At 46.4% G+C, this 13,496-nt stretch overlaps 1 protein-coding gene across 1 annotated transcript in view; it reads right to left on the minus strand.

The window, feature by feature from the left end:
• Positions 1-13,496, minus strand: part of LOC116967005 (alpha-2-macroglobulin-like protein 1) — a 107,722-nt gene that overhangs the window by 90,690 nt on the left and 3,536 nt on the right. The window contains 2 exon segments of the mRNA XM_033013426.1: positions 6,811-6,979; positions 8,967-9,156. Of these exon segments, the coding sequence (XP_032869317.1) occupies positions 6,811-6,979; positions 8,967-9,156 (359 nt within the window).

Raw genomic sequence — 13,496 nt, forward strand, 5'->3', positions numbered from 1 at the left:
TTCGGGAAATTCTGGCTGTACTCGAGTAATTTTAGGGAAATTAAATAATTTCTGGAAATTTCCCGGCCCGGTAAGCCTTCCCCAACTGCGCATGTGCAACTGCTGCCCCAACTGCCCACGCGCGGAATCCAGGCCCACTGCGCACGCGTGAAGAAACGCCAAAGGGTTCGAATCAAGCCCGTGGGATGTTTGGCGGGAAAAAAGCACCTGCATATTTACGACCATCCACGCCTGCACAGTTTGGGGAGGCCCATCAGCCACGCCACAATTGAAAATGGCGCGGGGATGCGGTAGGGACACAGCGCATGCGCAGTGGGCCCGGTATCCACGCGTGCGCAGTTGGGGCGGCAGTCGCACATGCGCAGTTGGGGAAGGCTTACCGGGCCGGGAAATACCATCAAATTCCAGGTAATTTGGAATTCTATTTCAGGAATTTTTTTTTAGAGGTGTGGAAGCACTGGGTGGTGTGGCAGATACAGAATGCATGGACTAACAATATTGGTGTTGTGCTGGATGCTGACTGCATGAACAATGAGGATAATGTGGATGTTGGTGTACGGATTACTAAGAACATCATGTGGTGAATGTTGAATGTACGGACTACTAATGACAATAATGTGGATAGTGCATGGATTAACTATGGGTAGTGTAGCGGATGTGGAGTATACAGACTACCAATGATTTGCAACGAGAATGGTATAGTAGATTTGAGTGCAAACTCCATGATTGGCAATAAGAATGGAGGTGGTGTGTCGGATGTTGATTTATGGACCAGACATTAAGGAAGTAACTGAAGATGCTGGTTTGTACCGAAGATAGACACAAAATACTGAAATAACTCAGAGGAACAGGAAGCATCTCTGCATAGGAGGAATGGGTGAAGTTTCGGGTCTCAGAGGTCTGAAGGCTGAAGAAACCACTCCCATTCCTTCGATCCAGAGATGCTGCCTGTTCCGCTGAGTTACTCCAGCATTTTGTGTCTACATTAAGGTGGTGTGTCGGATGTTGATTCATGGACTCAACATTAAGATGGCGTGTCGAATGCTGAGGTATGGACTAACAATTAGGATGAGTGGAGGACTAATGATGAGGAGAATTGTGTTTATTTTAATTTAGTTCAGTTAGTTTAGGTTAGCTTCACTTAGTTTTGTTTAGTTTGGTTTGGTTTGGTTCAGTTTATTGTCATATGTACCGAGGAATAGTGAAAAGCAATTTTCTGCCTGCTAACCAATCAATTGAGAGACTATCCGATTGAAATCAAGCCTTCCACAGATACAGATGCAGATACAGGACAAAGGGAATAATGTTTAGTGCAAGATAAAGACTACCAAAATCCGATTAAAGGTAGTCCAAGGGTCTCCAATGAGATAGATAAGAGCTCAGGACTGTTCTTTATTTGATGATAGGATGGTTTCCATCTCTGAATCAGGAGGTGTGTATTTTCACACTTTTGTATCTCTTGACTGATGGGAGTGACCAGGGTGAGTGGTCCTTGATTATGCCGGACTATTAATGAGGCTACTGTAGTGGAAGTGGAATGCACGTACTAATGTTGAGTGTGGTGTAGCGAATGCTGAGTGCATGGATTAATAGTAAGATTAAACGAGAATTTACCAGTTTGAAGTTTGATCGTTGTTTTATGAGTAACATTGAGGGATTACGTGAAGAACCCGCCAGGACGCATGCGTATCATTCTTCAAAGCAGCGGTGTGAAATCACAGATAACAGTAATGACTGAACATAGTAAGATTAGAGAAGAGGATACCAGTTGAACTTTATGATCAAGGGTGGGAGCGGAGGGCACGTAATCCCTCAATGTTACTCCTCATAAAATAACGATCAAACTTCAAACTGGTAAATTCTCGTTTAATCTTACTATTTTACTTCGGAGTCACGTGAGTGACTACGTGAAGATTTCAAAGCTCTGTGATTTCATGCCGTGGAAACGAGTCCATGCATCACATCTGCCTTAATTGACTAAGGGAGGAATTGTGTTAACATGTTTAAACATGAATCCGACATTGAAAATCCATGATAAATTTATTAACAACAAATTATAGCCCCTATTTCATGGGGTGAAATCATATTACAGAACTTAAAATTGATTCTGCAAAAGTTCCAGGTTTAACCACATGGTAGAATTGTTGGAACGTTTTTTTCCCTTGACCATCCTGCTGTCTCCAGGATTTGGTCCATCGGTACGTCCAATTCCATAGCTGCCGATGTAGCTGCAGCCCTGGTGGAATGAGATTTGAATATGTTAGTATCCACCCCAGCTGTTGTTAAAACCTGTTTCAGCCATCTGGAAATAGTTTGAACCGACACTTTTTTGTGGGGTTGCTTGTGGCTGATTAGTAGTGCCATCTCATTGCCTCTGATGTTTTTGGTGTTCTCTAGATATAACAATAAATGTCTTATTATACAGAGACGATCATCTATAGGGTAAGCCCTAAATTCTATTTTGAGGCCTGATGATCCCGGTCTGTTCTGTTTGACTAATTCGTGAATATGAAAAGTTATATTTCTTGTTGAAGAAGTCATATTGTCCAGCCTTAACTTATGTAAAGACTGTACCCTTTGTGCTGTGACCAAAGCCATCAGCATGACTGTTTTATGCGTCAGTTTTTGCAGGGACAGAGCTGTTGCTGGAGACCAGTTTCTTAGCAACGTTAGGACAATACTCACATCCCATATTTGAGAGTACCTGGTTCTTGGGGGATTGATATTAAAAATTCCCCTCATAAGTTTGGTTACCAGGGGGTGAGTCCCAACAGAATGACGCTCTGATCCTCGCCACAGATATGCTGAAAGGGCACTTCTGGCGCAGTTATTGGCACTGTAACCGAGTCCCTCATCATAATGGAGGCCTGCCAGGAATTCCAGAACAGACGTTATGTTCATCGAGCTGTAAGTGATGTTGTTTCTGTGACAATATATCTCCCATTTCCTGATGTATACCAGATATTGTTTTTTGGTGGACTGCCTGTGAGCCGCTGAGATAATGTTCAATGTTCGGTCCGTCATTCCCAGTTCCAGTAGAGGTTTCTTTAGACTCTACAAATTAATAAGTTTGTCGTATTATGACATGGATGGCTATCCCCAGTTACGGGATGAACCAACAAATCTGGTAGTTTCAGGATGGTGATACATGGTTCTAAGACCATGTCGAGTATCACAGGGAACCATGGTTGAGTAGGCCAATCGGGCACTACCAAAATACCAGACGCAGAGTCTTGTTGTATTTTGTGTAATACCCGACTGATGAGGCAGAAAGGAGGGAATGCATAGAAAAACAATTTCCCCCAATGCAGCGAAAAAGCATCTATCGCTGATGCCCCAGGGTCTGGTTCCCAAGAAACATAGTTTGGTAACTGGTGATTGAGTCTAGATGCAAATAGATCGATATCTGGTGTTCCATACCGTGCTACAATATCAGCAAATACTTTTTTATTCAACATCCATTCGATGTTTTCAGTGAATTTGCGTGACCTGGTGTCTGCCACTGAATTTAGGTTACCTGGTAGGTAAGTAGCTGATATCCAAATATTTCTCTGGATACACCATTGCCAAATTGTATTAGCCAGATTGTCACATGATGTCGATTTGATTCCACCCATATGGCTAATATATGCCACCACGGTGGTATTGTCAATCTGTAGTCTAACATGCTGGTGATATATTCCAGAACAGTATGATTTTAGGCCATAGAACGCACCCAACATTTCCAGGTAGTTTATGCCAAGTGTCTGTAGTAATGATGCCTCCTGTGCATTCCATCTACCTCCACAGCTGGAGATGGAATTGGTAGCACCCCAACCAAGCGCACTGGCATCAGTTTGTAGCACCACTGAGGGGTTGCTGATAATGATAGGGCTGGAACAATGCCGAATGTTATCCCTCCACCATTTTAATTCCATAATTGCTTTGATTGGTAGCTTCATTGGTCTGTTGAAATGACCAGCATTAATTTTGAGTGCTTGTATTTTTGCCCTTTGTAAATTTTGATAATACAAAGGTCCAAATTGGGTGGCTGGAAAAGCAGCCACTATTTTGCCAATTACCCTTGCTACCAATCTGATAGATGTCAATGAGGTTGTTGCAGGCCTCAGTTAAGACTGTATCCTTGTCCTTTGGTAAAGTCACCGACATGTGAACCGAGTCAATAGTGAACCCCAAATAATCCATTATGGTGGCAGGCGTTAGTTTAGAATTAACTGGATGGATGATAAACCCAGTTTCTCAAACAATTGTTTGGTGGCTGATACAGCTAGTTTGGCTAATTCCAAAGTTTTGCCCACAATTAATATCTCATCTAGATAGGCCATGATCATATGTTTTTGTTTCCGAAGAAACGCTAGGGCTGGTTTCAAAATCTTTGTAAACAGCCTGGGGGCTGATGTTAATACATTTGGTAGAGCTCTATACTGCCACTGCTGCCCCATCCAGTTGAATTTTAAATAACGTCTGTGGTCAGTCCGTATAGGCACTGAATAGTAAGCATCTTTTAAATCGATGCTAGCCATGAAGTAGCCTTTAGAAATCAATTGTTTGGCAGTAACAAAGGTTTCCATTTGGAAATGAATATATTGCACAAAAGTATTCAATTTGGTCAATTCTATGATGATGCGACAACCACCATCTTTCTTGTTTTTGGTAAAGATATTAGACACAAATTCCAGATAATCGTGTTGGGTTTTTTCAATTACCCCCTTTGCGAGAAGTCTTACCAGTGCAGCATGTGCTTCCAATTTTTCTTTTTGTGAAAGTACGAACGTTCGGTTCGGTACATGCTGAACTGGGGGGCTATTTTTGTGCACAAATTCAATGGTATATCCCTGGATACTGTTTAGGATATAAGTGTCTGTAGTTAATGCACTCCATGCATCCCAAAAGAAGTGTAATCTCCCACCGATATGTGTATTATCCACACTTCCTATAATTTGTAAGGGACCAGACCCACCTACCTCCATGGTTACCAGTGGAAGGTTTACTTCTTCCTGTGTAGTCTTCGAGGAGGTTGAGGTGCCGGGGTTTGGGGTTTGCGCATTTTCCACGAAGGCCGGTCTGGGCCATGGCCTAAAAAAGACCGCTGTCCTGTATGCCCGGCCTTTGAGCTTTCACCAGCTTCTCTTGTTCTGCTGGTGGGTGCGTAAGGGTGCTGTCTTTGGCTGTAGGAGGTCCTTCCTGTTGTCGCCTTTATGAGCCCCAGGGTTTTTGCCTCCTCATCGAGCTCCTTAACCTGCTTAGACAGGTTTCCCCCAAATAATAATATTGGTGGCTTTGTGTCTCCAGGTTTGCACAGGCCTGCAAATTTTGGATTTAAGGCAGGTCGGATGGCACTCTTTTGGATACTATTGATTTCATACTGCGTATTGCAGAATAGTGCCAGTGCATCCTGTTGTTCTTGCGACATTTCCTTCCCATCCACTGTGCGAGCGAATGCTGTGATCCCTGCTGTTAGTAGTTTTAGTATTTTCTGGAGCTTTACATCCAGGCTTCTAACTCCTGCTCCGACGTGTTTCCAGATACAATTATTCACGACTGGAACATTCAGGGATACACAATTTCCTGGTGCCAAATATTTGGCAGTGGTGTCCATCGCAGCCTGTTCCTGTAGTTGCTTGAATTACAGGAAATCAATGCTGGAAGCTAGTTTCTGTTCTAGGTTTCGTCCAGTCTGATCTGGCTGTATGCATTTGGACACCATGTCCAGTAGGTTTTCTCCTTCCTGCACCCCCTGCACACTTGTAGTTTGTTCGGCAAACCCCTCTTCAGGGTCAGCCCAGAATTGACCCCCAGTACTCCCCTCTGACGCGGGAGATGCACTGTGCAGCCCTACGTAAGGTGCTGCTGTGGGTGTTTTGTATAACCCATGGTGACTAGACTCCATCTCCCTGAGTCTGTCACGTTGGAGCATCTGCTCCATAAGCCGCTCCATTCGGCTCCAGCACTCACGATCGCTGGCCACTCGCGGCTCCTCAAAGTCGGACTCATCAGAGTCAACGGCTCTGTTTGTTTTTCGTTTTGCCTTCCCGCCCGGCCGCGGGGTTGATCTGGCCGGTGCGGGGGCGAAGTCGGGCACAGCTGATCCCATTACGGGTGATTCCTGTGCCGTCAGCCGCTACTGGCTGCCCGCAACTCCGCGGTCCTCCCCAGCCAGCTTTGTTGCAGCTCTTGTTGACTTTTTGGATTTATCCATCGTTTCCCCACCTGTGAAACAGTATGGGAACAATAATGACCGCAGAGTAACCACTTACCTGTCGGTCCCGGCTTTTAAACTTGCCGCTATGGGGGAACGTCGTTCCACCCCGCCTGTCGTTTCGCAATGCGTGTAGCGATATGGCACGCATGCGTCCTGGCGGGTTCTTCACGTAGTCACTCACGTGACTCCGAAGTAAAATTGTAAAGAAGTGTAAAGCAGCAGATGTCAAGGGCACGAATTAACAATGATGATGGAGTGATAGATGTTGAGTGCACAGATTATCAATGAGGGTAATATGGTGGTTGTCAAGTTCACGGACCAACAATGGGTGTGGTGGATGCTGAGTGCACGGACCAACAATGGGTGTGGTGGATGCTGAGTGCACGGACCAACAATGGGTGTGGTGGATGCTGAGTGCACGGACCAACAATGCGTGTGGTGGATGTCAAGTTCACGGACCAACAATGCGTGTGGTGGATGCCGAGTGCACGGACCAACAATGGGTGCGGTGCAGCGGGTTTCAAGTGCACAGGCTAACACTGAGGATGGTGCGGTGGATGCTGAGTGTACAGACTATTGCAGTGTCTATGTGTGTCCTCACCACCCACCTGTCTGCCCTGGTTTGTAGACGGGTTTGTCGGTCTGCACAAAGGTCAGAGAATGGTACTTCTTCAGGAGAACCTTCTTGGTGATGTTGATCGCGGCCAATTCCCCAGATCCGATCACCGTGACTGTGGCCACTGAATTCCATTCATTTCCCAGTTCCACCTCCGGTGCCTGCACAGGGGACAGCACGAGGCTATTCAGGAGCGAGGCGTGCGGTGGGGCAAGTAGACACATAAATCCCGCCCCTGCTCCCACCCTCCCCTGTTCCCGGTGAACAGAAAGGCCAGGAGTATTCCCGCCGAGCGGAACCAAACCCTCCAGTCGGCCTGGCTTGACTGCCGCAGACATCGATGGGACCCGTGCCGCGAGAGCGAGGTGGGACCCACCAGCACATAGGAGATTAGTGGGCAAAATAAGAGCACATTGTATTGGGGGTAGGGTACTGACATGAATAGAAAGTTGGTTGGCAGTTAGGAAACAGAGAGTAGGGATTAACGGGTCCCTTTCAGAATGGCAGGCAGTGACTAGTGGGGTACATACCGCAAGGCTCGGTGCTGGGATCGCAGATATTTACAATATATATCAATGATTTAGATGAAGAGATTAAAAGTAACATTAGTAAATTTGCGGATGACAGAAAGCTGGATGGCCGTGTGAACTGTGAGGATGCTATGAGGCTGCAAGGTGACTTGGACACATTGGGTGAGTGGGCAGATGCATGGCAGATGCAGTTTAATGTGGATAAAAGTGAAGTTATCCACTTTGGTGGCAAGAACAGATAGGCAGATTATTATCTGAATGGTGTCGTTGGGAAAAGGGGAAGTACAACAAGATCTGTGGGTCCTTTTTCATCAGTTATTGGCAGTGAAGAAAGCGAATGACATGTTGGCCTTCATAACAAGAGGAGTTGGGTATGGGAGTATAGAGGTCCTTCTGCAGTTGTACAGCGCCCTAGTGAGACCACACCTGGAGTAATGTATGCAGTTCTGGTCTCCAAATTTGAGGAAGGACTTTCTTGCTATTGAGGGAGTGAAGCGTGGGTGCACAAGGTTAATTCCCGGGATGGCGGGACTGTCACATGTTGAAATAATGGAGCGACTGGGCTTGTATACATTGGAATTTAGAAGGATGAGAGGATATCTTATTGAAACAAATAGGATTATTAAGGGATTGGACACGCTAGAGGCAGGAAACATGTTCCTGATGTAGGGGGTCCAGAACCAGGGGCCATGGTTTAAGAATAAGGGGTTGGCCATGAGGAAAGACCTTTTCACCCAGAGAGTTGTGAATCTGTGGGATTCTCTGCCTCAGAAGGCGGTGGAGGCCGGTTCTCTGGAAGCTTTTAAGAGAGAGTTAAATAGAGCTCTTACAAATAGCAGAGTCAAAGGATATGGGGCGAAGGCAGGAACGGGGTACAGATTGGGGATGATCAGCCATGATCACAGTGAATGGCGGTGCTGACTCGAAGGGGCGAATGGCCTACTCCTGCACCTATTGTTTATTGTCTAATCGCTTGGAGCGAGGAGGGCCATCGGAGAGTGAGGAGGGGCCGCAGGGGGGTGAGGAGCGGCCGCGGGGGGTGAGGCACCAACCAGTAACCGCCAAGAGTGAGGAAGGCCTAGCGACTGGCGGCCAAGGACGGGCCCGCGGTGGGTTTCGCAGGTATGCAAAACGAAGATTTTCACTGTGACATATCATGTGTGATAATAAAATATCTATCTGTCTCTATCTCTCTCTCTCTGTCTCCACCCCATCTCTCTGGAACATCTCACCCCATCACCCCAGGTCATTGCCTCCACATCCCCAGTCTCTCCTCTCTCTGTGGGCTCTCTGCATCATCCCCCTACCACAGACTCTCCCCCCTCAAGTCTCCCTCACCCCCACCCCCCACAGAGCTCACCCGTACAGTCTCTCCCCCGCCCCCCCCCCCACCTGCTGGCTCACCCCTCTACAGTCCCCGTCCCCCCCCCCCCAAGTCTCCCACCTCTGGCGTGTCCCCCCGACCAGTCTGCCGCCCACCACTGTCTCACCCACCCCGCAGTATCCCCTTCCCCATCTGCCCACTCGCTGTCTCCCCCCGGAAGTCTCTCTCCTTCCTGCGGGCCCTCTCTCCACCCGCAATTCCCCCCCCCCCCACATGCCTCACCCCTTCGCTCACCGTGAACTGGATGCAGCCGTGGGCTCCGATGTCCTGCGTCTCCAGCTGGAGGAGGGTGATGTTGGCTCGGGCGTAGAACAAAGTCACCCCGAGGGAGCCCCCACTCCCCCCCTCTCCGGCCGGCTGCACGACGCACAACTTCTCCGGGCTTCCCAGCTGGATCTCCGACGGGATCAGGACCAGCACGTGCCTGGGTAGAGAAAGTGGGGGGGGGTGGGGGAGGCAGTCAGGAAAACTTCCACCCAAGAGACCCCTCACCCCAAACTGTGACACCCATGGAGTCTTAGAGCTGTACAGCATGGAATCAGGCCCTTCGGCCCACCTTGTCCAGGCTCACCAAGATTGCATCTAGTCCCATTTGAAGTAAATTATTAGAGGCTGATCTATACCCCGCTGTATACTTTGTCAGCCTTCCACCCATTTCATGACTCCAGCAATGTTGATGGCAAACTTACTAATCAACCTGTCTAAGTGTACATCCAAGGTACACAAAATTGCTGGGGAAACTCAGCGGGTGCAGCAGCATCTATGGAGCGAAGGAAATAGGCGACGTTTCGGGCCGAAACCCTTCTTCAGACTGATGGGGGGTGGGAGAAAGAAGGAAAAGGGGAGGAGGGGGAGGAGCCCGAGGGCGGGCGGGTGGGAGGGTGGGAGGAGACAGCTAGAGGGTTAAGGAAGGGGAGGAGACAGCAAGGGCTAGCAAAATTGGGAGAATTCAATGTTAATGCCATACGGACGCAAGGTCCCCAGACGGAATATGAGATGCTGTTCCTCCAATTTCCGCTGTTGCTCACTCTGGCAATGGAGGAGACCCAGGACAGAGAGGTCGGATTGGGAATGGGAAAAGTTTACATCTGTTACATTTGTTTGTATAAATCATAAAAAGCTGAGATCACAGCACAGATCCCTGTGGAATTCCACTGGTCACAGACCTCCAGCCTGAATATTGTCCTTCCACCATAAGCCTCTGTCATCTATCATATGATCATATAACTTGGGAGCAGCATTAGGCCATTTGGTCCATCCTGTTTGCTCCACCATTTGATTATGACTGTTCTCTTTCTCCCTCTCAATCCCATTCTCCCCCTTTCTCGCCATAACCCCTGACACCCTTACTATCAAGAACCTATCAATTTCTGTTTTTAAATTATCCAATGACTTGGCCTCCATAGAACTCTTTGGCATTAAATTCCACAGATTAACCACCTTCTAGCCGAAGAAATTCTTCCTCTTCTTTTTAAAGGTACGTCCTTTTATTCTGAGCTTGTGCCCTGGTCCTAGACTCTCCCATGACTGGAAACATCCTCTCCACATCCACCCTATCCATGTCTTTCATTATTCAGTAGGTTTAAATTAGATTCCCCCCCCCCCCCCCCCCCCCCATCCTTCAAATCCCGAGTACAGGCCCAGTGCCGTCAAACGCTCCTCACACGTCAACCCAATCATCCGTGAGATCATTCTTGTTAACCTCCTCTGGACCCTCCCCAGCACCACATCCCTCCTCAGACATGGGGCCCATATCTGGTCACAATATTCCAAATGCGGTCCCCAGCATTACATTTTTGCTTTGATATTCTCATCCGCACAAAATTAATGCTAACATTGCATTTACCTTCCTTACTTCTGACTCAACTTGCAAATTAACATGCACCAGCACACCCAAGTCCCTTTGCACCTCCAATTTCTGAATACACTCCTTATTTAGAAAATAATCTATTTCTTTATTATTACTACCTAAGTGCATCACCATGCACTTTGATACGTTGTCTTCCATTTGCCACTTTGCCCACTCTCCCAACCTGTCCAGGTCCTTCAGCAGAATCCCTGCTACCTCAGCACTACCTGCCCCTCCACCAACCTTTGTAATATCACAAATTTGGTCACAACGCGACCAATTCCATCTTCCATCAATTCCATTTTTTCCAACATCTGCAGTTCTTTCTTAAACAATTCCATCTTCCAGATCATTAATAATATATGTAACGTGAAAAGTAGCAGATCCAACACTGACTCCTGAGGATCACCACGAGTTACCAGTAGCAAACCAGAAAAGACCCCCTACGCAATACAATACGATAGGACTTTATTTATACCAGCCTTCCTGATTTATTCCCACTCTTTGCCTTCAGCCAGTCAACCCAATCTTCTAACCATACTTGTACCTTGCCTCTAAAACCATGGGCTCCTATCTTGTTTAGTGGCCTCACAATGCAGCATCTTATCAAATGCCTTCTGAAAATATAAGTAAACAACTTCCACTGACTGCTTTGTCTATTTCCTGAAAAACTTCCAACAAATTAGACAGCCAAATCTCTCCTTAACAAAACAAAAATTCTGACATTAGCCTATTTTATCATGTGGTTATCATACCTCAAAACCACATCCTTGATAATGGAGTCAAATCTTACCAACCACAGAATTCAGACTAATCGGCCTATAATTTCCTTTTATTGCCTAGCACCCTTCAACAGCAGTACAGTTACATTTACAATTTTTCAGTTCCTCTGGAATCATTCCTGACTTGTGATTCTTGAACAATCTCAACTAATGCCTCCACAATCTCTACAGCTACCTCTTTCAGAACCTTGAGATGTAGTCCATCTGGTCATAGAAACATAAAAAATAGGTGCAGGAGTCGGCCATTCGGCCCTTCGAGCCTGCACCGCCATTCAATATGATCATGGCTGATCATCCAACTCGGTATCCCATCCCTGCCTTCTCTCCATACCCCCTGCTCCCTTTAGCCACAACGGCTACATCAAAACCCCTCTTAAATATAGCCAATGAACTGGCCTCAACTACCTTCTGTGGCAGAGAATTCCACAGATTCACCACTCTCTGTCTAAAAAATGATTTTCTCATCTCGGTCCTAAAAGACTTCCCTCTTATCCTTAAACTGTGACCCCTAGTTCTGGACTTCCCCAACATCGGGAACAATCTTCCTGCATCTAGCCTGTCCAACCCCTTAAGAATTTTGTAAGTTTCTATAAGACCCCCCCTCAATCTTCTAAATTCTAGCGAGGACAAGCCGAGTCTACCCAATCTTTCTTCATATGAAAGTCCTGACATCCCAGGAATCAGTCTGGTGAACCTTGTCTGTACTCCCTCTATGGCAAGAATGTCTTTCCTCAGATTAGGAGACCAAAACTGTACGCAATACTCCAGGTGTGGTCTCACCAAGACCCTGTACAACTGCAGTAGAACTTCCCTGCTCTTATACTCAAATCCTTTTGCTATGAATGCTAACATACTATTTGCATTTTTCACTGCCTGCTGCACCTGCATGCCTACTTTCAATGACTGGTGTACCATGACACCCAGGTCTCGTTGCATCTCCCGTTTTCCTAATCAGCAACCATTCAGATAATAGTCTACTTTCCTGTTTTTGCCACCAAAGTGGATAACGTCACATTTATCCACATTATACTGCATCTGCCATGCATTTGCCCACTCACCCAACCTATCCAAGTCACCTTGCAGCCTCCTAGCATCCTCCTCACAGCTAACACTGCCCCCCAGCTTCGTGTCATCTGCAAACTTGGAGATGTTGCATTCAATTCCCTCATCCAGATCATTAATATATATTGTAAATAGCTGGGGTCCCAGCACTGAGCCTTGCGGTACCCCACTAGTCACTGCCTGCCATTCTGAAAAGGACCCGTTTACTCCTACTCTTTGCTTCCTGTCTGCCAGCCAGTTCTCTATCCACATCAATACTGAACCCCCAATACCGTGTGCTTTAAGTTTGCATACTAATCTCTTATGTGGGACCTTGTCGAAAGCCTTCTGAAAGTCAAGATATAACACATCCACTGGTTCTCCCTTATCCACTCGACTAGTTACATCCTCAAAAAATTCTATAAGATTCGTCAGACATGATTTACCTTTCTTAAATCCATGCTGACTTTGTCCAATGAATTCACCACTTTCCAAATGTGCTGCTATCCCATCCTTAATAACTGACACCAGAATCTAACCCGTTTTCTCTCTCCCTTTTATAAAAGTGGGGTTACATTAGCCACCCTCCAGTCCTCAGGAAACACTCCAGAATCTAAAGAGTTCTGAAAAATTATTACTAATGCATCCAATATTTCTGCGGTTACTTCCTTATGTACTCTGTGATGCAACTTATCTGGCCCTGTGGATTTATCGGCTTTTAATCCATTCAATTTACCTAACACCACTTCCCGGCTAACCTGGATTTCCCTTGCTATTACCGGTAGATTATTTATGTCTTCCTTAGTGAAGACAGAACCAAAGTAGTTATTCAATTGGTACACAAAAGGCTGGAGAAACTCAGCGGGTACAGCAGCATCTATGGAGCGAAGGAAATAGGCAATGTTTCGGGCCGAAACCCTTCTTCAGACTGAAGTTATTCAATTGGTCTGCCATGTCCTTGTTCCCCATGATCAATTCGCCTGTTTCTGACTGCAAGGGAACTACATTTGTTTTAACTAATCTTTTCCTCTTCACATATCTATAAAAACTTTTGTAGTCAGGTGTTATGTTCCCTGCCAGTTTCCTTTCATA

The sequence above is a fragment of the Amblyraja radiata genome, chromosome 38 (assembly GCF_010909765.2).
Source record: "Amblyraja radiata isolate CabotCenter1 chromosome 38, sAmbRad1.1.pri, whole genome shotgun sequence".
NCBI classification, from domain to species: domain Eukaryota; kingdom Metazoa; phylum Chordata; class Chondrichthyes; order Rajiformes; family Rajidae; genus Amblyraja; species Amblyraja radiata.